This window comes from Apteryx rowi, unplaced genomic scaffold (genome assembly GCF_003343035.1).
Source record: "Apteryx rowi isolate R43461 unplaced genomic scaffold, aptRow1 scaffold_80, whole genome shotgun sequence".
Classification (NCBI taxonomy): Eukaryota; Metazoa; Chordata; class Aves; order Apterygiformes; family Apterygidae; genus Apteryx; species Apteryx rowi.
In genome coordinates, this window is record NW_020451094.1 from 1,749,740 (window position 1) to 1,772,713 (window position 22,974).

At 36.0% G+C, this 22,974-nt stretch overlaps 2 protein-coding genes across 4 annotated transcripts; one reads left to right on the forward strand and one right to left on the reverse strand.

Annotated features, from left to right (window-relative positions):
- Window positions 1-2,415: 2,415 nt before the first annotated feature.
- Window positions 2,416-16,449, forward strand: TROVE2 (TROVE domain family member 2). 2 transcript variants are annotated; one of them, XM_026089125.1, is made up of 9 exons: window positions 2,416-3,105; window positions 3,639-3,859; window positions 4,112-4,258; window positions 5,670-5,807; window positions 6,155-6,271; window positions 6,999-7,112; window positions 7,553-7,699; window positions 9,097-9,175; window positions 9,258-16,449. In XM_026089125.1, exons 1-9 carry the CDS (start codon window positions 2,526-2,528, stop codon window positions 9,377-9,379), a joined length of 1,665 nt encoding a protein of 554 aa, XP_025944910.1. In that variant the 5' UTR covers window positions 2,416-2,525; the 3' UTR covers window positions 9,380-16,449. The 2 variants fall into 2 exon arrangements, with proteins under 2 accessions (XP_025944910.1, XP_025944911.1); XM_026089126.1 differs by lacking the exons at window positions 9,097-9,175; window positions 9,258-16,449 and having other exon boundaries at window positions 2,417-3,105; window positions 6,999-7,105; window positions 7,553-7,682.
- Window positions 16,450-17,407: 958 nt separating this feature from the next.
- On the reverse strand, window positions 17,408-21,467 carry GLRX2 (glutaredoxin 2). 2 transcript variants are annotated; one of them, XM_026089128.1, is made up of 4 exons: window positions 21,401-21,467; window positions 20,828-20,897; window positions 19,184-19,360; window positions 17,408-18,573 (listed from the first exon to the last, which is right to left on the reverse strand). In XM_026089128.1, the coding sequence occupies exons 1-4, from the start codon at window positions 21,448-21,450 to the stop codon at window positions 18,454-18,456; spliced, it is 417 nt and encodes a 138-aa protein (XP_025944913.1). In that variant the 5' UTR covers window positions 21,451-21,467; the 3' UTR covers window positions 17,408-18,453. The 2 variants fall into 2 exon arrangements, with proteins under 2 accessions (XP_025944913.1, XP_025944914.1); XM_026089129.1 differs by lacking the exon at window positions 21,401-21,467 and adding an exon at window positions 21,199-21,381.
- Window positions 21,468-22,974: the final 1,507 nt, after the last annotated feature.

Sequence of the window (22,974 nt, forward strand, 5' to 3'; positions counted from 1 at the left end):
GGGGGGGGTCTGTAATCGGCGCGATGTCGCGTCGGTTTTGGCGGAGCGCAAACAGGTCGCCTGTGCCCGGGATTAAGAGGCTTTTCTCCAGGCGCCTGGGGGCTGGCGGTGGCGTGAGGAGATTAACAGTCCCGTCGCTTCGGGTTTTTTGATCTGTTTTCTGGTCATTTATGTCTTACACCTTCATAGCAGCGGTGAGCTGAACTCGGAGGTTTTCAGGCACCTGTCTGAGATGCTTTTTCCTCCTGATTTTGTTCTAGATCGGTTAAACTACTTTTCCTCTGCAGTCTGTAGAATTTTTAAGCAAATTGGTTTTAAGTAAAATTTTAAGGAGAACTAAGCAAATTCTTGAGTAGAATTTTTGAGTAAATAAGTAGTTCGTATAGCCTAGTATCCAATGTRGGAATCTTTACTTGATGGTTATGGCATTTGTGATTTGGGAAATGTTCTGTTAACATCCGTATTTAGGCAGAGAAGCTTATATCCTGAAGTACAACCACTTATATTTTTGTCAAAGTTCTGCTGTAATACGTGTGTATTTTGTTTAAAAACATAGATTAGCGTGACAATTAATAGTCTCTTGCTCAGTAAACTTGAAGTCGTTCTTTATAATTCTCAATTCAGTGCCTATACTAAACTTTGAAAGAGCAGGTGAATACAGTTTCTTATAGAACAGTATTTGAATTTAAACTGGGCAATGTAAATTATTGTCTTTAAAATTTCAGTGCAGTTTTTTTTCATAAAACATCCAACTTAGTCAAAGTTTAATTCTGTATGTTTTCACTAGAAAGTTTACTTCATAGTCATTGACATAGCAGTTTAAGAACTTGTTAAGTTAGAACTTGTATTTCTATTAAAGCTTTGTGCTTTGAGTATGTTTTTTTTCAAATGCACCTGAAACTTACACTTTAGGACATATTGCTTCTTCAGAAGACCAGGACTAAATTGTCAGAAATAATTATAAAAGGAATAATAGAGATGAATTTACAGAACTCAGTCATGTTATGGTATAGCAATATAAGGACATAGAATATAATGGGACCACTGGTGGTTATTTACTATATAGTTTTGGATGCAGACAGCACGCCACTTCAGATAGGGAAGAATGGAGGAGGGCTTTATTTCTTGTCTGTTGCAGAGAAAGGAAAATTTTCTGTCAAATAAAAAGTAGGGAAGCTGTTTGTAAGTCAATATGTAACTTACCTAAACTGAGAAAAAAGTATACTCCGACTACATTAGTGACATTTATATGTGCTAGCTTGTCCTGGTCAATGAAGCAATGGCTTTTATTTTCAATATCCAAAAAAGCAGGTCAAAGATAGATACCTGCTATACTTAAAAATCTGGAAGTTGTCTTCTTTGAAACGTCTTTCACATGTGCTCTTTCAGGATATAAATGTCAACATATTTTAAGGTCTGTCTGGAGTTTGTTTGTTTGGATTGGGGGGGAAGAGGGTTGGTAAAATAGTACCTTTTAGCACTGTGTAATGTCTTTCTCTTGATATTTTTATTGCTTTTTAATTTTATTTAACATCCTATTTATATTATTAGGTGAGGACTGAGAAAACTGAGTTTGTTGTTGTCATATTCATGGTCTGGGGATAGTGGGGGTGATTTTTGTTGTTTTTTTCCTCACTCATGGTTTTTTTCCTCACTGTTTCATTTCACCTGCATTTGTTTCCATTAAAATCTTACAGTTTGAATTTTACCATGCTAGATCTTCTTTGAGTGAGAGCAGTGTTGTATGCCTAGAAGCATTAAAGCAGAACAGTCTTGCAACTCAGACTGTATAAAAAGATCTGAAAGACTGAGAAAGTTTATGATGTTTCTTGCTTTCTAATGTCAGATGTAAAGTAAAACAGAATTCAGTGCTGTGTCTGTGTATTTTCCTGGACCTCACTTGAAATAACGTAGAATTTGAGCCTGTAATAAAGAGAATTTTTTTTTTCTCTCCTTAAGCTTCTGTTGTTAAAAAGCTGTTGTCGAAGCACACTGAAATCCACCATTTTTAAACTGTCACGATTTCCTCTGACTAAAGGTTTTTTCAGTATTTTACCTGTTTACTTCAGCATTGCATTTCTGCTGTTTCTTCAGTTGGTCAGTATTACCAACCCTTCAGCAAAATAGACTTGGACAAGATCTGAGATATGAACAAATTTAGCATGCAATCCAGAAAGCTACCAAGAAAGCAGTGTCATATATTAGAAGTAGCAAAAGGGCGTAACATAAGCCATCCTTTCTGTATGCCACTCATGGGGTTTAAGTAGCTTCTAGACTGGTTTTATGGAAATGAATTTATCACATTTGTCGTTTTGGAGATTTTTTTTGTTTGTTTCTTTTTCCCCAATTGGTATGTTTGCAGGTTTAGAGTATACTTTATATTAAAATTATGAAGGAAAAATTACAGGTAGATAGATATGATATATTTACTTAGGGAGTGATAAAAGAATATAGTCAGCAAGTTTTCACAGCAGTTTGTAATAAACTTTACTGCTTTTCCAACAGATTTTTTAGACGTGTGAACAATGGAGGAAGAGGCAAACCAGATGCAATCCCTGAATGAAAAGGAGGTGCCGAACTCTGAAAGCGGTTATGTGTGGCACGTCACCGATATGAATCGACTGCATCGTTTCTTGTGTTTTGGTTCAGAAGGTGGTACTTACTACGTCAAGGAGCAGAAGCTGGGCTTTGAAAATGCGGAAGCTTTAATAAGACTGATTGAAGAGGGTAAAGGTTGTGATGTTGTTCAAGAAATAAAGACATTCAGTCAAGAAGGAAGAGCGGCAAAACAGGAGCCCCTGCTTTTTGCTCTTGCAGTTTGCTCGCAGTGTTCTGATACGAAAACTAAACAAGCAGCATTTAAAGCTGTTCCTGAAGTGTGTAACATACCAACCCATCTCTTTACTTTCATCCAATTTAAAAAAGATCTGAAGGAGGGCATGAGATGTGGCATTTGGGGCCGGGCACTGAGAAAAGCTGTTGCAGATTGGTACAATGGAAAGAATGGCATGGCTGTTGCTCTAGCGGCTACAAAATATAAACAAAGAAGTGGCTGGTCTCATAAAGATCTTCTGAGGTTATCCCATCTGAAACCTGCCAGTGAAGGTAATAGCTTCTTATTTTTGAAGATACTACATTTTAAACCTCTTGTATTTACCATGCAGCTATTGTGGAAGCCAAACTACCATGGTAGAATGATGATGTCTAAGTGATGGTATCTTGTAAACTGTATTTTTAAAAAATGGGTGGTATTGTCAGAAATTATACCTTTGTTCATGTTAAGAGAAGGTAAAATAATCAACTTCCAGTAATTTGTTCCTACTTATTTACAAATGATGAATAATATTTTTTCATTATTCAGGAAAATCTGTTGGTTTTGAATATGTTAGGCTTCTTACTTCCACGGAGAATAATGTAGTAAATAAAACAACTGCTCTAAGTTGTGTGTGCTTATATAACTGGCTGTATCTCAGTCTAATTGAGGCCCACCCTTTTTATAGCTGGTCAGCAAGTCTGGGAATGAACCTTAAAAAAAATAATAATAATAAAATAAAACTGCTAGCTGGTTTGCTTGCTAGAATGATAAATGCCAATACAAAGATGGTAATCCTTCTTTGAATATTTTTCTTTTTCAATAGGAATTGCTATAGTTACTAAATATATCACCAAAGGGTGGAAAGATGTCCAAGAGGCATATAAAGATAAAGCAGTTTCTGCTGAGACTGAAAAACTCTTAAAGTATCTGGAGGCTGTGGAGAAAGTGAAGCGCACAAAAGATGATTTGGAAGTTACTCATTTGATAGAGGAATATGGTTTAGTTAGAGAGCATCTTCTGACAAATCATCTGAAATCTAAAGAAGTAAGTAAACTTCTGTACCTTTGTATACTCTGTAGAGTAGTACTTTTCAGTGTGTTAAGTCTAGATTTCCATGAAAAAATAACTCTTATGCAAGTTTTTTTCCAAATTATGTAAGTAAGTAGCTAACTTAAAATAGTGAAGATCTTTGCATAAGTTAGACGTTTATTTTAAATACACTTACTTAATGTCCAGATGTCAATTCTTGTATTTAGGAATCTCATCTTTTTTTTCCTTCTCTTTCTTTGATGATAGGTATGGAAGGCATTGCTGAAGGAGATGTCCATTTCTGTAGTGTTGAGAAATTTAGGAAAGATGACAGCAAATTCAGTGCTTGAACCAGGAGGTTCAGAAGTAGCAATAGTGTGTGAAAGACTGGGAAATGAGAAACTACTAAAAAAGGTAAGAACTTTTTCATRATCAGTGCTTGTCTTTTTGGTTTTAATCTCTTCTGAGGCTATATTTCTTCAGATAACTTCACAAAGTAAAAAGCATGTTTATTAAGAAATGTGTAGTTTATTCTTTTTAAAAAGTGAAGTGGAATACTTGCACCTTTCGTTTAAAACATCATTGCTCATTTGACTTTGCCCCTATTCCTGAAAGCACTGTGCAAGTTAAGTATATTGACAGTTAGGATCTTTTCTTAGATTAGGGCTATGGCAAATTTCGTCTGCTGGGTTCATCTGTTGCTTCTGAGTCTTATAGTTTAGAATCAGCGATACAAACTTTAAAAGTGAGTGGAAGCTACTTGTGTAGGATCCTGGGAAGTGAATGAAGAAACTAGCATAGAAACTGAGAGAAAAAAGAAGATAGAACAGGGAGACTTTCTCCTTTCAGACTGTTTTACTGCCCATTAAGAAGGTAAGAAAACAAGAGGAAAGGAGCAAGGGAGAGCAAAATGCTTGGGAATTTAATGGTAGATAGAAAAGACAAGTGGCTTATTTTGAGAGTTTCCTGAGCTGGGGAGATTAAAGTCAGGGGACTTACCTTCCTCAAGACCATAGTGGAAATGAGAAGAACGTGGTGGTTTTTCTCATCCCACTGCTCTTCCCTTTCCCCCAGTTTCTTCTTTAATCTTACGTACCTACTGGGGCAATGGAGAAAGGAGAGCAAAAATGGCATACGATGATGGAAGAAAGACGGTGGATGAGCATTCAGATTTGTTAAGGTTTCCTGCTGGTGCTGATTAATGATGCAAACACCCCTTGAGGAAAAAGATAACAAATCGTTAATGAATCAGTAAGGCAAAGTTGTGGTGTAGAATGCCTAGTGTGCAACAGTCACTAATTTGGTTAATGTAACAAAAGCAAAAAAAAGAAGAGTTTGGACTGTGTCCTTACAGTGAGAGGAAAATGAGTGCTATGTTCTGAAAACAGCTTTTTTTTGTCTATTTCTAGTGTATCTGATTCAAAATTAGTTTTAATTTTGTTCTTTTCTTTGCTCAATTCCTTTCCCCTCAGTAGGACAGGGACTTTCTTCTACTGTGAACCCATGGTAGTAAATAGCACTGCACGCTCATAGATTAAGCTATGAAATTTCACTGAAATTTCAGGTGATGGCATTAGGTAACATTTGGAATTCATCAGACGGCCCTGGAAAGGGAATGAGGGCATTACCTGTAACTGAAAGCTGTCAATACATACAACAGCTATACAAAGACTGAGTGAGCTCTTCAAATTTAATAAATTTGAAGCAACAATATACTAAAACAGAAATTGTGTAGTGAGATCTTATTTTTAGTATTCGTTACTTTCTTTTTTAAAGTGAGAGTTCAGATTTTTTTAAATTTACTGTTGATGCATTTTGCCTATAGGGTAGAATACATCCATTCCATATTTTGGTTGCATTAGAAAGCTATAAAGCTGGACATGGAAGTAGAGGRAAACTTTGGTGGCGTCCTGATGAAGACATTTTAGCAGCCTTAGATGCTTCATTTTACAAAGCTTTCAAGGTAATATAGTTCTTTAATTTGTTAAGTTTTTGAAGAAGTCTGTGTTCTTAAAATTTATAAAATAATCTAGAAGCTTTCTGTTGGGTGAATAATTGTGGATAACCTGTTGGAAACCTTATAACCAAAAACTTAGTAATTGGAGCTTTATTTTATATATGTTTGTTTGTTTGTGTGTTCAAACAAACACAACTTCATGATACTCAACTTTTGGCAACATTATTGTCCTAATGTGGTCCCAGAAAGAGGAAGAGTCACTTCTAGGGTTGAAAGCAGAGGAAGAAAGAGGAAATTAATATATTACTTAATATATTACTATGTGTATGTATTTTCTTCTTTTTGCCTTTTAGACAGTTGAACCAACAGGAAAACGCTTTTTCCTTGCAGTTGATGTCAGTGCATCAATGACACAGAAAGTTTTGGGCAGTGTGCTCAATGCTAGTACAGTTGCTGCAGCAATGTGTATGGTGAGGCATTAAACTTTTTTTATTTGTGACTGTCCTAATTCTCTTGTATGCAAAGGTAGCTTGTGCTCCTCTTTTGATACAAAAGTACTCTAAAGCTGGCTAGAAATCAGAAGGAAGTGTCTATATGTTTTTGCTTGGGCACAGACAATGTGACTAGTATGACTTTGTGCCTCATTGGTAGACCAGCTGCTTGAAGTTACTGCAACCAAATTGATTAAAATTAAAAATAAAAGCAGTCCAGGCTTTACCTTAGCTGATAATACATTTAAAAATTATTCAGGAGCCTTGACAATATCATGCACGTTAGATTAAGAAATTTGGGAGAATGTATRTGTGAATTTGAGTTGTCAAGATGGCCTTTATGTCAGTTTCCTTCCCCTCAACCTGAGCTTCTAAAGCTTCTTTGAATTTTTTTGTTGCAGAAGAGTGGATCTGGTTTGTGTTTAAAAAAGTTTAGTCTCTTATGTCAAAGAGAGGAAGAGAAGAAATATGGAAGTATCTTAATTCACAGTAATTAGAGCTATTTAGCTCTGATCTTTGCAATGCCAATTTGCAGTAATATTACAGAGTATTTAAAGTGTGGAGTGAAGCATTAGTATACCTAAGGAACCATGCTGACTTAAATGTAAAAGGATATGGTGTTTTGTATATTCAGTAGGGAATACCTTGATTCAGACACTCAAAATTCTAAATACTGTAACTAATACTTTTTCCTCCTCTTTCTCAGGTTGTAGCACGTACTGAGAAGGATTCCCATATTGTTGCCTTTTCACATGAAATGGTCCCCTGCCCAGTGACAGCTGATATGACATTACCTCAAGTATTAGTGAAAATGTATGAAGTATGTAAAAAAAAAAAAAAAAAAAAAAAGGGGGGGGGGCAGTAGCTATCATCACAGTTTAGATGTCTCTGCAGTTGCATTCTGTTTTCTTTTCTGTGTTTCGTACATGTCTGTGTAGTAAAATATTGTGGGTTTTTTTTCTTCCCTTCTACTAAGAGAAAATCCAACAAGTACCATTATTTCAACTACCTAAATATTAAACATTGCAATTTAGAATGGCAGTTAGGTCACAGTGATCTCATTGTTAGTTAGCTTGAAAAGGATACCTTAAAAAGACTGCACAAAACTGAAGTGAAATGAATAAGTGAACTGTGGTTCAACAAAGAAACCTCTGTATAGTAAAATATGAAGCTTATATAAAAGGTGATAATTTTTCACTGTTTACCAATTTCTGTAGTAATGTGTTCCATGAATAACATTTTCTTTTCTTTCCTCTTTAGATTCCAATGGGTACCACTGATTGTTCCCTTCCAATGATATGGGCTCAAAAGACACAGACAGCTGCTGATGTTTTTATTGTATTTACTGATAACGAGACATTTGCTGGAAATATTCATCCGGCAGCAGCCCTTAGGGAATACAGGGAGGTAAATATGCTTCTGACTGTTTATAGTTGATGAATACAATACAAAATAAATATTCATTATAAAAACATTTTAGAGGCTTGATTAGTTGTGTCTATACGCAGTAGATACTAATCTAAGTATTGCTAAAAACTGGTATATTCTACAGTAAGGTAGAATTAATAGTAGTAATTGCACATATTTAAACCCATTAAATTGCTAAAAGGATTTGTAGTTAACTTACATTGCTACTAGTACTGGAATATCAATAAAAATTATGTTAAGTATTCAGTGAATGTATGCATTCTTGTATGCTATATATAATTGAATTAATCCTTTATAAAAATTTCTTGCATAATGAAATTCAGTTCACAGAATGTTAAAAATTAAACTTTGGTCTCCGCAGTAGATTTCACAGAGTTGAATGAAGTAATATAATAAACCTGTAGGGGAATTGTCAAGAGGATGAGGTAATAGCAAGTTCTGAAGAAAGCTCATTTATGTTTTAAAAGGGCTGCTTAAATTTTAAGCTGAGCAGGCTCCTGTTCCTTAGCAGTTTTTCTTTTGCTTATAGTATCTGTAGACCTTTTCTTCTAATCTTACTCGAAATGGAACTACTTAAAAGTAATTTCTACAAGTATATTCCTATTACAAACTATTACTTGAACAGCAAGGTGTTTTATGTTTTCTGGGAACTATTTCTAAATTAATATCTTGTAAACTACAAAAATAATTTTTTGCAGACATATATGTGAGGACATTGATCTTCACAACATGTCCGGCCAGTTGAAATTAATACCAAGATCTTTAATAACTCACCTGGTGAACCCTTGCCACGGAGTTCTTTAGTTGAGATTAGCGCTCATTCCTACATTTGTGCTTTAAACAAAGAGTTCCCAAACTCTGGCCTTCATACCACTTGCTTTGAATTACCTTACAGGCTACTATCCTGCAAACTGACCTCATTTAGCTGAATTGTCCAGGGCAAAACTGTTGTATTTATTCAACCAACATTTGGAAATTCTTGCTTTAGACAAAAATACACTCTTTGACTCTGTTTAGATGATTTGATAATCATTACTGAAAGTTGTCTCTTAAAATGGTCTGCAGAATAGCAAATGCAGTATTTTACATTTGAAATAATCTATGAATCTTAATATTGTAGGAAAGATGTGTTAATATACCTCACTGTAATTATTTCAATTTATTTTAATAATACAGAGATTTCTCCTGCAGGTTAAGCACAATATTAACAGCTAAGATCTGCAGTTCTTGGCATGCCATCTCTAATTTCTATCAGTATGCCTTTTCAAACAGTGTTTTACGTATGCAGGATAACAAGTTACAGCCCTCTGGCATGTTTAAGTTACTGTGTATGTATGTTCTGAAAATACCTTCTTTTTTTCTTTTCCTTCCTCTAGAAAATGGGTATTCCTGCTAAACTGATTGTCTGTGGAATGACATCAAATGGTTTTACCATCGCAGATCCAGATGACAGAGGCATGTTGGATATATGTGGCTTTGATGCAGGAGCTTTGGATATTATTCGAAACTTCACTTTGGATTTGATTTAATTTTCTAGGCATCTGCTCTTCCCAGTGGGTCCATTGCTGGCAACAGACTTCACCCTGGGAACTCCCAGCCAAATATGCTTTATTAGAATATGGCACAGTATATATGTATCAGAATGTTACCTTTTTGTAAAGGGAAAACAAGAAAAGCAGATGAGAAATCATTTCTTCTTTTCCTGTTGCGCAGTTTAAAATAACAGTGGGAAGCTTGCTAAAAGTAGCTGCAGGGTTACACAATATATAATTTAATTTCATTTATAATAGCATATAAATACAGAGGGATTTTTTTTATTTTTATTTTTTTTTTCCTCCTGTCACTTTGGAATGCTTGTTTTGCAAGAATAAATTGATGAGTTACTCCTGGGATGGGGCAGGAAAGAAAAGTGGTTTAGTCTTTTAATAATTTCAGTTTAACAGCAACTCATTTGAGAGGGATTTTTCTTTGGGCTTTTTTTTAATCTAGGTATTTTAAACAAGTTACTAAGATTCAGCAGTTTCCACTGTTGTACTTTGAATCTAAAAAAGAAATGATTTCTGGCACATGTGAGACCATGTAACTGTGATGCAGTATAAAAGTTACCTGGTGAAATTTTACATTGATAACACTGAAAGTAGAAGAACTCATGCTGATCTTTTCTATTAGAAGATTATTATCTGGATTTTCAGGAATAAAATTTAATTCCTTTTTTATAAATTGAGGAACAGGTTCTGTACGATGTAGTTTCAGAAGTGCTGTTATAGAATTGATGTGCTTTGTAGGAAGTTTTACAAACTTCTTAGTAGAGAAAGAGTTTGGAAATGGCTAGGAAGCCACATTCGATCCATGTTTCAACTTCAGGTAGCATCAGTACACTTTCAGTGAGGAAGATCAACAAGTGCATGTGTCTTAGCATACTCTTAAAGTTAAGTGGTAACAACCAGAAACAAATCAGTTTCATTTTTCAAAATAATAATGTATTTAATGATACAGAAACAATCTTCTTAATGAGAGTATTTCATTTTTTATCTCTTTATAGATTAATGTTACTTCTGATTTCTTAATTTAATTCAGTCTAACATTTTCTCAAAACTACCTCCGGTTTATAGTGAGCAATTCTTAAAATTTTTTCTGAAATGTACAGTTACCTCCTTCATGTTCTCAAAATCTTGTTTAGCAAGAGATCAAAACTGGATTTTTTTTTTTTTTTAAAGTCTGATAATAAGAGGGTGAATAAATAAGGAGAAAGCTGGTGAATTTCTTACCACTTTGGGACAGGAATTGATAGCAATTCATGTGTATGCGTATTTAAGAGTGTGTGTGTGTGTGTGTGTGTGTGTGTGTATGCGTGTGGGGGGAGTTAAAAGATCTCTTTAATGGATCACAAACTTAGAAGATGAGAGGGGTTTTTTTAGTGATGTTTTTACACAATCCCCTAAGACATATGTATGTCAGTCTTTTTTATGCCAGTTCTGGCTCTTTTAAACACTGAATTTGTTGTTAATTTGAAAATAACTATAGCTTATGAAAATAAGCCAATTGTGGTAACTTACATGAAGGACCGTTATTTTCTGCTTAAAAAAAAAATAAAACAAAGCAGATTTTAAATTTAAAATTCAAGTTCCTATTATACTTTTGATACTTAGAATACTTTTCATTATGCCTCGCAGGTACTGACTGTAAATTCAAAGCTTGCATTCCGTAGGATGGATATCTTTTTTGGTGCTATCTAAAATGCAAGATTGCATGTTGCTGAAGGTATTGTGCTACATGCTCATACCGTACCTTAACGAATGAATCAAAACAGTGAAGGAAGCCTAGTCTGACATTAATCTACAAAAACACTATTGAGTTGTTTCAAAACCATGGCTTAAAGAACTGATGGTAGGAATGTTAGCTTTTAGTAGAAATGGATGTCATTTACTTCTGAATTATCACTACTGTTAAAATACAGCTGTGATAGAACGCTTGAAAAATGCAGGAACTTGTCAGATAACATCCAGAAAAAAGCGTTCCTACGAAAACTGAGAAATAGCACTTTGAGTTTGAAAAAGAAAATTAGCTACTTTCTGTTAAAAGTTTTTACCAATTTTAGTATCCTTGCTAATTGTGAATATGGTCACCATGAATATGGGGAATAAACTGACTTGATCAATATATGTTAATAATTATTCCAAGTAAATGCACTGATGTTTTGGGATTGGTTTTGGCAGTAGTGTGTTTTAAATGACAAAAGGATTAAATTACTACCAAAAACAATCTAGTTAGACGTTTACTACTAAGCTAGACATGTTGAAAATAACAGGTAGATAAATATCTTTTACAAGTACCTTTTCTTATTTGAAGTAGTATTTGTGGAGTAATAGGTATTATTTTGGACTAAATATGAAATGAAAAACTTAAACAGGTATTCCAAGTAGCTTCATGCATTTTTTGCATAAATTTACTGCAAATAAAAGTATTAGATTAGACTAATTGCTAACAGATTGAAGAGTTAGGGTAGTGCTGCATCTTTGAAAGCAGTCCAGTTTAAATACAAATCCTTGAACTAGAGTGAAAGTGAAGGTGAAAATTTCAGTAGAACTTATAGAAAATGTGGCTCCCTATATCTATTGACATTGCATAGCTGTGCCATCTGTGTTACAAATTGTATCCAGTTGTCCATGCTGGAGTACATAATATGCTCCAAAATATTTACCATATTCCTAAACTAAAAAGTACTGTTATAGTAGAATACTATATTCTAAATGGTTTGGTTGTACTAATGTAAAACTAGCACCAATGAGGTCATGTTGTTTTCCGCTCCTCCCAGCTTTCCCACAGGTGGTTAAGTAGAATTTGCTTCTTCCTTCTCAGAAAGATAAAGCAGAAGTCATAATTGTTCATCTTTATATGGATGTTTTCTGAGCTTCACAGACATCATGTCTGGCAGGAGTTGGGAACAGTGCAGGATGGTTGATATCACCTGAATCCTTTAAGGTTTCCACACAGAGGAAAGACTGAAGTAAATGCTAGCAGCTGAAACTTTGTAGTGAGTGTGCTGCCCCTTGTCCCCACTGTTTTCTATCCRGTATTGTTATTACCCTACAGTAAGGAGCGTGGAAGAATGATGCTGCATATTCCTTTTCCATAGACTGGATCTTGTTCATCTGTCCATATGTTGAGGCTTGGGGATAGTGTGACTCACTTGCCATAACATAAATTTGTCTTGGTTTTAGTCTTTAGTTATTAAGATTAAGCTGATATTTTCCAAAATGATATATAGACATGTAATGAAGCAATAATTACTGTAATGTTTTAAAAAAAAGTGAGCAAAGGCAAAGTTGCTAAGCTTAATAGTTAATTCAGTATATCATAAGCAACTTCTCCTTTCACCAGTCAGGAGACAAGACCCTTTCAAGTTAATGTTGTTTGCACTGGAGGAACTCTTTGACTGACAAAACAAAAATGGGGCTATAATTGCACACTGCAGTTTGTCAGTAAAAATAGAAAAGTTTAAAGATGCTGATAATTTTATTCAAAACAAAACAAAAAGTCTAAACGCAGAGTGCAGATATAGACAGGGTGAACACTGATGTCCTGATGTCTGACTGTCAGAATTATTAGGCTTTCAGTTTGACTTTCATTTCACTGTGACCACATTAACAATTCTTATAGTCTTAGACATAGTAGTCTAATACTCTTAATGTTCAGGCACTTTAGTTTTAAGAAAAAAGAAAAGGATGTAACATCTAGAAGCATAGTAGAGGTATAACATCTATCTGTAATGAAGGCTGTAACTGATGGACTTCAGAGGTCAGGTTTCTGCATGGGAGTGATACAATCAAAAGTGTGGAGAAGGCAGACAGTACTCAAGATTTCTTAAAAGTTGTGCAACACATACATCAGCTATATAATATAATAAACTGAATAAAGACTAATATTTTTGCTAAGAATTAGAATTTCGTGCCAGGTATTTTGGACCTTTAACAATGAAGAGGAGAATTTGAGATGCTTATAGAACTTGAATACAGGGGAAATTGGGGTCTTTACAATCCTGTTTTTTAGGAAGAAAAAAAAAAAGAAAAAAAAAAAGTCATCTAAAGATAGGCTAGTTTCACAGTCAGCAAGGCCAATCTGTTTAACTGCCCACTATGTAATGGCCACTAATAACTGTCCATAAAATTTCCTGCTGCTTAAAACCACTGTTAAACCTGTTTGATAAACATAATCATTGGGCTTTTTTGGTTTGTTTTGGGGATTATTTGGTTTAGGTTTTTTGGGGGGGTCCATAAATGGGTCTGTCTTTAAAAGGTCAGTATTCAATAAAGTATATATTCTTGGCTTTAAAAGTACATGAACACTTTTGGAAATGTATTTTAGTAATGGCTCCATCTAAAAAACACTAGGAAAATGTTTTTCTCCATTGCAAAGATGCCGTGCTGCTTAATGCTGCATCTAACTGGTAGCTCACCATATCAGAAGCATTATTATTGGTTCCAGTTCTTTTAGCTCTTCTATTACCTTTTCTCTTTGCCCTTCCTTTTCCCTGTTGATGTTGGATTATTTTTTTCCTTTCCCATCTCCCTGACACCTCTGCTTTATACTAGAATCTCTTTTCCCATACAGACTGTTTTTCATGCCTTTCATGCCCCTGTTCTTACTCTGCCTTGCTGTTATTGGGCATGCTAGCTTAGCTAAGTAACTTGCACTAAAACTGACATCATATTTATCTTAATTTTAAAAACTAGTCAAAGTTTTTCTTTTCTTTTATTATATAAATCTCTCAAAAATATTCAATTTGCTGTATCAATCAAATTTTTGGTAAAATTATGCTTGTAGATCAATCACAGTAGCAGATTTTTTTCCTGAAAAATGTTTGTTTAAAAAAAAACTATCTAAATGGCTTTATTCTTATAAAATAACCCTTTAGTATTGGCCTGTGCAAATTTAAAGCTTCTTTCTAGAATTGGTTCAGTGGGTAGGAGCTTTCCATTCTGTCAGATATGACCAAATTGCTGTTATCTACAGATTAGGGAAATGTTTAAATGGATATTCTTGATAGATGGGCAACTTACTTGCAGTATTGGTTAGAGAAAATTGTTAAAGAATAGTATGTAGATACCAACCTGAGCAAAGACCCATTTCTTTTGTTTGCGCTTTTAGTGGGTTTAATAGCATTTCATTGGTTTACAGGTTATTTAGCTATTTGCAATGGTTCACAGTGGACAAATATGCTGTAAGTAAACTGTTTTAAGGGCTTTATGGCTGGAAAAAGATTTCATCACATCATGATACAGCGTAATATACAACATTGCTGAGTTAAGGGTTATGGGAAAAATGTACATCAGTAGAACACTGGTATATGCTGCTCTGAGAGCTAAGATTAAGGTTAGCCAATTTCAGCAGGAGGTATAGTGTCTTCAAATATGTGTGCATCCATTTGGATTTATATTTCTGATACTGTAAAATGTGATGTTTTTTCTTTAGGTATTTCTGCATTCTGAATTTAAGTTTAAATAAATATATATATATGCATATATATATATGTGGTACATTAAGAACTTTTAAAAATGCTTCATTAAGAAATAATGAATAGAAATAGCTGTTTTGCTAATGTTAACAGCTGTTTAGTTAAGCACGAGTGACAAATAAAATGTCTATTCTATTACATTCCCATATAAAAGTGCAGTTCTACTCTTAAAAATAATTCTGTGTAAAGAAGCAACAGATCAGTGCATTCACAGCTCTATCTGCTAAGTTAACTAACTTGAGATGTTTGTTTCCAGCTTCTCACGCTTCTTAGAAGCATGGTATTTGAGCTGGATGAGCACATACGTCTTAAATAGTATCAGTATTATAAATTTAATTCCTATTACAGAATCTTTTAGTGGGTAATTTTTAGCATTCAGATCCCAAGTTGAATCTGTGAAGGCAAAAATCTCGTGGAGACATTGCTAAACAAAAAAAAAATGGAAATTTTTAATGACAATTTTTGAATCCATTTTTCAGAGTAGAATCACACTTTAACTGCCATATCATGTTTAATAACTTAAACACAACATGGCTTTTTGCCATCCAAAAATGAAGGCACTGTCTTGCTGCTGCTTTCTATGAAATGGTACAAAGTTCATGAGAAAACATTTGGATGAGGAGCCTATATATGGTGGTAATAATAATAAACCCTTTGAGTGCCTTAAGACATATCTTTCTTTAATAAACAGGCACTCATTAGTATCTGCGGGCATACAATATGTTTCCTCAGTTGTTAATGGAATTTTGCCTTACATGACAATGCCCTGGAATTTCAAACTGTAGAACTCAAAGGGTTATTTTAGACTCCTGTTTGGGGTTTTTGCTTTTTTTTTTTTTTAAACGAGGAACAAAATGAAAAGTGAAATCTTTAAAAAATTCCTTTGCATGCTATTATTTTTTTAACATAATGGATTTACCAGCTTTCAAGTGTGAAAGTTAATCTTCTGAGAACATAACTGGCCTAAGAATTCTACACAGAGAAAAAGAATACATGGTTACCAGCATATGTGCAAAATAAATTGCTTTAGTAATTATGGATTTAGGGAGAGAGATACATTTGTGTGTGTTTAACCTGATGAGTGTGTCCTTGTAAACAATTTTAAGGCAGTGATGAAACTAGCAAAACGTAGTAAACTGCAATAATAAAGCTATAACAGGGTCAGTGTGTTTAGTTAGCTCATTACACGTTAAAGATGCACTGTGCAGAGAATTTTATATTGAAGACTTTCTATGAGTTAATTGATTTAAATTTCACACTTGCATCACAGAAATGAATGAATTTTTCAAATTCAGATGATTTTCTTAAGATTTCAGTTATCTGAGCTGAAGACAAATTTGATGCTTTACTTCCTTGAGGGCAGAAAGTAGTTTGAATGCATGCAGTGCCCAAAACAATGGAGACAACAGGAGCCCTATTCACAAGTAGTGAATAAAACTTAATTGACTATAAAGTTTTTATTCTTCAACTGTGCACCTTTAATAGTGTAATGGTCCCTTTTACAGAAGAAGGGAATATATTTTCCTRTTTGCATATGAACATTCTTAAGACACCAGTCTTGGCATTGCCTGGTCTGGCTTTGGATGTACATTATACTGAAACAATTGTGGGGTTTTTTTAGATGTTTAACTGCAAGTGAAAATCGCTAGTAAACTGCATTCTGACTGTAGAATTTAACTATGTAATAAACTCTATGCATATTAGACCCGTTTTACTTGGTTGTAAGTTTCATAATAATGTTGGCTTAATCTTAACCTAGTATGTAGTTGTGCAGTTCAGTGACTGCAAGCCATCTGGCTCCCCCAAAAGGATATTCCTGAATTACACTGTTTATAGACTGATACTTCACTGTGTAAAGATGAGACAGCAATTATCTACCCCTGTAAAGCTCCAAGAATCTTTATTTGCTTTTTCCCTTAGCACTTGGACTTACATTTTGGGAACTGAAATATGAGGGAGTCAAAGGAATAAAGACAGACATCCTATAACATGTCTCCAGAACTGTCAGGAGTGGCTACTGCCTAGGTCTTCCAGAGACATTTATAGATACAGAAAACTTATCAAGGAAGTTGGTTAGGACTGGAAGATTCCCCCACCAAAGATCCTAAGATAGGATAAAAACTGAGCTAGTCTTAAAACAATGATTAACCCATTGCAAGCACATGTCAGAAGGGACTGGATAGTAGTAGATCTATCTAACTCTCTGGTCCTAAGGCCACTAAACCAAGTCTAGTGTGACAGCACTTCAGTAGCCTTTACTCTGGCTCTTGAGGCTGGCTAACTGTTGAACAACAGCAGCTCATTCGACTTTGATAATTCCTCTAGTGTAGGCGTGTGTCAACTTTAAGAGAAGTCTGCATTCTCCACTGCCAAAACCTGTGGCTTGAGAAACCAACTGAACCCTTTTTTGCAGTGGTAACTGAATGCTTTGTCCCCCAATATGACATACCATGTTTCAGAGCAATTCAAATAAAGTACATAGATTTCAGAACTTTTTCAATACAGATTAAACTCTTCTATTTAAAGCAGAAATAGATTCAGCTGCAATACATATAAAGTAAGTTCTGAAAGAATTTAAGTTCCCCAACGCCCTCAAATATTTGTTAAATTATCAAGTAATAAACTGACAAATACCCCAATACAAAAATTATATGATACAAAAGTCTCACAGATGAAAGATTAACTCCATATAAAAGTTTAATGATGCAGTTATCAGATGCACCACTTAAGTTACTGTAACTTTACACTTATTTTTATAAACAGTGACTACAAGAGAAAAGTAAAACTACTTCCCATAATACCATCCTCCTCTATTAAAATAGATTACTAGAGCACTTCAGATGCCACTCACTGACTAATTCCATATTTGCAATAGCTTATTTCCATAATTTAAACACAGCACAATGGCAAGTTTGTAGAAGTACAATTTAATTTGAGTAAATAGTAAAGGAAATACTTGTTTTTAAAATATACATATGCCACTGAAAACATCAGAAGTTTAACTGTAGACACCGCTTTTAGTAGAAGGAAAAGATTCTAAACTAGTACAAGTATGTAGAAGTACAATAAAGTAATATCAGGCTTTATATATATTAACATCACTACAAACTTGTTTTGCTTTGTACTTTCTTCATGATGACCATTTGACATTCAGAGAAGAAATAAATTTAAAGGAACTATTAAACTGAACTGTGACCATTTATTGTAACTATGGTGGAACAAAATTAGAAAGCAAATTAATTTGCAGCATAAAATACTGGATTCTTCAAAACTTTTTAGCAGTGTGCAGAAAATCTTCAAGAGAAATTTTGTAGGAAACAGCAATGCAGGTCTCATTATCACCCATTTCACATGCATTGGTATAGTATTTTTCTAACACATAAATCTATATTTCTCCATAGTATCAGGACGTAAGAGCAATAAAAGACATCAGCTATGAGACATCATCACTTAAGAGCCCCAAGAGGTAGATGATGGTTTTTAATCGCTATTTTGGTTGTAGTGAAGCTGAGGCAAGGAGACCAAATAATTTGCCAAGCCCATGAAGTCTGTGTCAGAAAATGATCTGTGGTTCGGAAAGCCATGTCCTGACGTCCTGTTAAGTCCAGCTGATGGTGTACACCTTTGTAGTATACCTTTGTGACTTTTTAACTTGTCTGAAATTCTAACTGTGCAAAAGGCTGAAAACAAACAAGACTAAGCTAGGCTAGATGGCTGTTCAGGATTTTCTTCTCACTTGACATTGATGAACTAATGGAAGCAGCTTGCCTTCCTCATGAAGCCTTTGAGTATCTGTAGCACCTCCAACAAAAGTCCCATTGACAAACACCCTCGGGACCTAGCAAGCATATGAAAATCGCATCAGTTACTTTTAGGAACTAAGATAAAAATCTGAAGTGAACCAATATAGGGACTGTAGTACTCAAACGCCAACCTTCTATGTATCTGATATTTATACTCATAATATACATATTAATATGTTTTAATATTACCATATGATTCATATATATTTCCATAACATTTATATAGAAGAGAAACTGTTAACATTTCACACACCACTCAAAATTAGGATAAAGTCATTATGAGAGATTGCAATAAATACAAAAAAATTGAGTTAAGTTAGACTATGTAAAATTAAAGGAATTGCAACATAATTGTCAAGAAAATGGAGTAAATAACTCTATACAAACTAAAGCTGACTTTTATACTTCAACCAAACCTACAGCTTCAGTGGCAGTACAAAAAAGATAACATCTGAGGAATACTCACACGATCTCATGAGGAAGAGACATTAGAGAATCCTTCTGCAGTACCTTGTATTTAATTTAGGAGTTCATATTCAAAGTTTATCTTGCCTCAAAAAAGTGCAGAAGTTGTGGGCATAGTCCACGAATAACATATCTGCAACATAATGTCTTTTTTTATAAGATCTAAGAAGATATACTTACTGTTCTGCCACCAGTCATCTGTTCAAGAATGTCTTGGAACTGACTTCCATTTTTATTCACATCAAGTTCTACAGCTGTGTAATTTACATTCATACCCTCAAAAAGTTTTTTTGCCATTTTGCAGTAGAAGCATGTTGTTTTAGAGAAAATCACGACACAGTTGTCTGAAATAATCTCCTGTATATTCAAAAGAACATTCAAGTCAGTGTGCTTTGTAATTAACTCCATGTATTTTAACAGTATCTAACAGTCACAAAAACAAACACATAAGTTAGAAATCTCCTATTATGGTACCAAATACAGGAAAATTACTCCCTTTAAAGGTTTTGGGGGCATTTTTAACAAGAAATGAGGAGTTCCCAGCCATGCTATGGGGATGGCTGACTATTTCTTAAGAATCTTCCTAACCACTATACTTCATTCTCATTTTTTAAGGTAAACTGAAAAGCTTGTTTGGCTTCTAAGTTCTCCCTACTTCTAATCCAGAGCCACAAGAATCTTAATGTGAGGTGTAAGCCACTTTTCTTTAAAAATTATTTGCAAGATAGTCAAACAAGGAGCAGAATAGTGACTTCCACCAAGGTATCTGTCAGGAAGATACCATCAACTGTATGGTGAGCACAAATCATTCACTACCTGTTTGTCCTGAAGACATCTATGGTGGCCTAGCACCTCCTGTAGGGAAGCATCCCATACTTTCACATCAGAATCAAAATCACTTCTCACCTGACTGCCAGGAAAGTCAGATCCTCAACCTCAGAAGTGGAGCTGCACTTGGCCTGAGGCCAAAGAGTAGTTGCTCCAATGGAACACAAGTGCAGTGAGGCACAACCTCAGTCATCCGCAGAACTACACTGAAGATAAGGTGACCGACTCTCCTCGTTCCTTAAGGCCTCAGTAAAAGCTACACACTGTTCTTCAAGGCTAGCTCAGTGATCAGAACTGTCCCAACTGCAAGTAGAATACTTGCAATCAGTTAAAACTTAGCAGTATCTAACTTTCAGGAATCCTGTAGTTTTTCCTCTTAAGGGAGCAAAGAAACAGAGTAGAGTTAGCATTAACAATCTCCAACCAGAAGCCCTGCTTCCACCTATGAAGCTGTGTATTACCTGCAACTGACTTCAGAGTGAGCAGAATTATTGTRGGGACTGTGGCCTACCCTAAGCCTCTCTTGCTCTCTGATCACAGACCTCTTACAAACTGTAGAGGCTGTATCTCCTTGAAGTATTAATACAGCTAATGTTTGCCTGTCTGTAAGGCAAACAGGATATGCTAATGATAAGGAGACTGGCAAAAAAGGGTATGAGTGGGAAGAAAGAGAGACCCCTATTACTTTACTGCAAGTATATCCAAGGTGGTTTTGCACTGTCACTTAGTATCAGTTCTTACTTGAAATCAGTAATTTTACAAGATTTAATGCCCAGTACTGATGACAATACTGAATTTAACTAGAACACGGGAAAAACAAAAAAAGGATCCAGCCTAGGAACATGCAGCCAGTACTTTTTAATAAACATAAAGAACCAATTCAACATGCAGAGCTATTTACAGCATATCTTTGTATAACTTAAGAAAAAAACTGAAAGTAACTATCACTTTTGCAAACATTGAAAATGACTAGAAATCTCAAAAATAATTTGTTACCTGTATTTGATTCACAGCAGCATCATTAGACAATTCTACAGAAGTAGGCAGCCTATTTCCCATCCTAAAACTARAAAGAAATGAAAAAGTCAGATACTCAAGCTTTCAACCAAACAACACATTATTACAGCTCACAAATTATATTAAGGGCTGGTTTCATTCAAGCCATACAAGGGTTGGTTCTGTTTAAATATCCAATGGGATTTCTCCCTTGCACATAAATTCTTTCAGCATGCAATGCCAAATCTCATTAGCTCTCACATGCTTGCAGCAGGACCCAAATAAAGAGCCTGATTCAGAGTTTAACCAAAACGGTTGTCTTTACAAGAAGTTTTTTTTTTTTTCTAATTACAATGACAGCATGCACGTACAAGCGTCAAAATAAGGCACGGGGCATTCCCCTGCAGGGGTTGCTCGGAGGCCTGCACACCCCGAGGCCAGCCGGGACGCTCCCCTCGGGGTTCCCCGCGGCCCGGCCCCTGCCGGCTCCCCCCTCAAGAGGCCCGCAGGCCRCTGGAAGGCCTTGCGCCGGCGGGGAGCTGCCGGCCCCGCCACCCACCACCCCGCACCGACCCGCGCCACCGCCACAGCGCCGCTCCGCGCAGCGCCCTCTGCAGGGCCATGGCGGCCCGCAGGAAGGGGCGGGGCTCCCCCGCAGTCCTCACCGCGGTCGGGCCACCGTAGGCCCCCGCCCCTCCTCCCGAGGGGGCGCTGGGCTGCCCGCGGCGCTGCCGGTGCCCGGGAGCACCCGCCGGCCGGGGGAGGGGGAAATGCCCTCCTTGCGCAGGCGCAGTCGGTGGCGCGCGGCGTGGCTGTTGGCGTGGCCGTTGGCGGAGGGGGGATGCAGCGCCGCGTGCGGCGCCTCAGGTGGAGAAGCTGCTAGGGGCGGCCAGCGGCTGCGGGGAGCGTTGAGGGAAGGAGCGGGGAGCCAGGCGTATTTTCAAGAGCAGCGGGGAGAGGGGTGTGGCGGCAGGGAAGGAAGAGAGTCTCCCGGCTGTGAGGAGGCTCCTCGGAGGGAAAAGAGGCGCGGGGGCCTGAGGCGCTTTGTTTGTAGCCAAGGCAGGGTGAAGACGAGGAGGGCGGTTCAGTCAGTTAAAGCTGTGTTCAAAGGGCGATAGTTACACACTGTTGTTACGGGGAAAATTGTGGTTTAGGCTTTCACACCATGTTAATTAGCTTTAAAATGGTCCTGCAAGGTGGATATTATTTAGTGAAGCTGCTTAGAAATYTGAGTGATTTTCCTGAAGGCCCAGAAGTAACTTTTGCTGCAGCGATTGAAGCTGGAGCCTTGTCTCCTGTTCTTTGTGCCTAGCTGCAATGTGCTAAGATTTTGGGGTGCCTTTGYTTTATCAACTAAAACACCCTTTAGATTTTCACCATTAGCATTTTTGTTGTCTTTTTTTCTTGTAATTTTTTATTGCTTTGCAGCTATTTAATAATATACGTGGATATATTATTAAATATATATATCTTTGTTTTTTATGCATTATAGCAATACCTATATATGCTTTTATTGGCTCTCATAAACAAGAAAGTGATACTATCTAAGTAAGTTAATAAAATAGGACAATTTATTCAGAAGAAATTGAAAAGAGAAGTAGGTCTAAAAAAGCCAGTAGCTTTTAGTTGTTCTGAGGCACCTTATCTCCCGTGAGGAAACCGATAAGCTGTGAAGTATCTAATGCCATGTGAAAATAGTTGTTTCTCTGACATTTCTTATCCTGATTTAGTGATAATGGTCTGTATTCCCGTTATGATCTCCAAAGCAAACTGTGGTATTCTATTTTGTTAATTCCCATCTAAGTTTTTATTGAAGGTATCCTTAAATGAAAGAAATGAAACAACTACATTTTCCTGAAACATGAAAATGAATTTTTCCAGCCACTCTTTGCAGTTGATTATGTACACTATCACTGCTTACTGAACAACAGATGGCCGCATGACGGAAATTGATGTTTGTTGTGTCGTTGTACCATAATGACTTTGTGTCTTGATAAATAAAGTATTACATGTCTAGAAGGTGCATCAGGTGCATTTCTTTTGTGCTAACACTGCTTTAGGTGATGCTATGGGCATTTTTGGAGGAGACAAAAAAATAGGATTTTAGACCATTTGGAAGCATTTCAAATTCCATTATATTTTTTCAT

Excerpts from the sequence above, each read along its gene's own strand:
- GLRX2 (XM_026089128.1), bottom strand. The coding sequence starts at position 21,450 with ATGGCCCTGCAGAGGGCGCTGCGCGGAGCGGCGCTGTGGCGGTGGCGC. Across the intron at positions 19,361-20,827 it reads CTGCTGTGAATCAAATACAG|GAGATTATTTCAGACAACTG; the intron begins GTAACAAATTAT and ends TTGAATATACAG. Across the intron at positions 18,574-19,183 it reads AGATGACTGGTGGCAGAACA|GTCCCGAGGGTGTTTGTCAA; the intron begins GTAAGTATATCT and ends TATGCTTGCTAG.